Genomic DNA, 1,910 nt, shown 5'->3' on the forward strand with positions numbered 1-1,910 from the left:
ATACTAAAAAAACACCAAAATCGGTGAAATTCTCGGCTCACAGAGGATGATAACAGCCGATCACTCATAAGCCGCCACTGACAACAAGCCAAATGAAAGGAATAGTAGTGTCGGTCGCGCCACAAGTGGCAAAAGTTGGAGCTTGAATTAATGCGCGGGACCCGTGTTCAAATTATGACTGCTACCGCCACCTAGTGGGGCCTCCTTAGTAATGTAAACTCTATGATCGATACATTATTCTAGGCCACCTGTGGCGGCCATATTTAGAGCTAGAACGCTTGACGACCCTCAGCTGTCAGCGATGGTGGCGCCAGTCATCAGAGGTGGCAGCGAGGGATGGCCAAACTAGGCAGCCACGAACCGCAGCGCAACCGAGTAGCATCCGGGCCAGTCCGCCATTACCGCGTTGGTTACCTGCCCATACCGCTTTGGCGGCTGTACGTTTCTGCGGCGAATAAATTGATACACAAAGTTCAATTGTGATATTTAATTAACTTTTCATAGCACCGACCGCGATATCCCAAAGTGGTGACCCCGACGTGATCGCGAGGTTTAGCCGCAACGTGCTCCTTATTCACCGTAACGTGCTCTTTATTTACCGCCTCGAAAAAGCGCAAGTGGTCGTTTTTTTGTGTTTTGGAACTGTGATTTTAATTTTGTAGTGTTTTTGTGGTTCTTGACGCTTTAAAAATGGCTACCGGTTCTGAAGCAGTTAGTCGCATGGCCATGCGGGTGCCGCCATTTTGTGCGGAAAGACCTAATTTGTGGTTTGCACAACTCGAGGGCCATTTTAGGATGGCAGGCATCACGGAAGACAGTGATAAGTTTTGGATATTGGTGGCTCATCTCGATACGCGGTACGCCCAAGAAGTCGAGGACATAATTACTAATCCCCCCGCCGCTGATAAGTATACAAAACTTCGGGAAGAGGTCGTCCGGCGGTTATCGGTCTCCGAACATCAGCGCATCAAGCAGCTTTTGGACAACGAAGAGATCGGTAGCCGCACTCCTACCCAGTTCCTTCGCCACCTCCGTTTTCTAGCTGGTGGGACAATTCCAGACGATTTTCTGCGCACCGTCTGGCTCAGCCGACTGCCACGGCATGTGCACGCCATCTTGGTAACCCAAGCCAAGATGACCTTGACCGACCTCGATACATTGGCGGACAAAGTAGCTGAGGTGACTCCCTCGGCCCAAATCGCCGCTGTGGGTTCCGGCGCGGTGCTCGAGAGATTGATGACCAAGATCGAGGCCCTTACACAGCAAGTTGCCGCGCTCACCATGGAGCGTGATTCGCGGCCCCGCTCTCGTTCCCGCACCCGGGACCGCCAGCGCAACCGCACCCGATCCCCTCACCAGTCCCGGCAGGACTGCGTTTGCTGGTATCACAGCCGTTTCGGAGAGAGAGCCACCAAGGGCACGCATCCATGCACTTATACTCCGGGAAACGACTCGGGCAGTCAGTAATGGCAGCAGGTGACTACCTGCACAAATCCGACCGCCTTTTCGTCCACGACAGTGTTTCCCGCAAGGAATTTTTAGTGGATACCGGAGCCGACATCTGTGTGTATCCGGTGAAATTCCTGACGGAGCGACGCCCAGAGTCGGATTTTCATCTGGTCGAAGCAAACAATTCCCCTATAAAGACGTTCGGGTGCGTAACGCTTTCCCAATCCCTTGGTTTACGGAGGGATCTGATATGGAAGTTCGTGGTTGCGGATGTGCCGCAACCCATTCTCGGTGCAGACTTTCTCCGCCATTATGGACTTTTAGTGGATGTTGCGCGGAGGCGTCTAGTGGACAGTGCCACAACACTCTGTCTTGCGTGGTTGCCCCTCGGGAGGTGATCCGAGTGCGCGTTATAAGTGGTTCATCCCCATATCACCGCCTCTTGGAAGAATTCCCAGAGA

At 52.9% G+C, this 1,910-nt stretch overlaps 1 protein-coding gene across 1 annotated transcript; it reads left to right on the plus strand.

The window, feature by feature from the left end:
• The first annotated feature begins 690 nt into the window (after positions 1-690).
• Positions 691-1,467, plus strand: LOC124161436. The gene has a single exon (XM_046537754.1). The coding sequence runs from the start codon at positions 691-693 to the stop codon at positions 1,465-1,467; it is 777 nt and encodes a 258-aa protein (XP_046393710.1).
• Positions 1,468-1,910: the final 443 nt, after the last annotated feature.

This window comes from Ischnura elegans, chromosome 6, assembly GCF_921293095.1.
Source record: "Ischnura elegans chromosome 6, ioIscEleg1.1, whole genome shotgun sequence".
Classification (NCBI taxonomy): Eukaryota; Metazoa; Arthropoda; class Insecta; order Odonata; family Coenagrionidae; genus Ischnura; species Ischnura elegans.

Coding starts and splice junctions, on each gene's coding strand:
- LOC124161436 (XM_046537754.1), top strand. CDS start 691: ATGGCTACCGGTTCTGAAGCAGTTAGTCGCATGGCCATGCGGGTGCCG.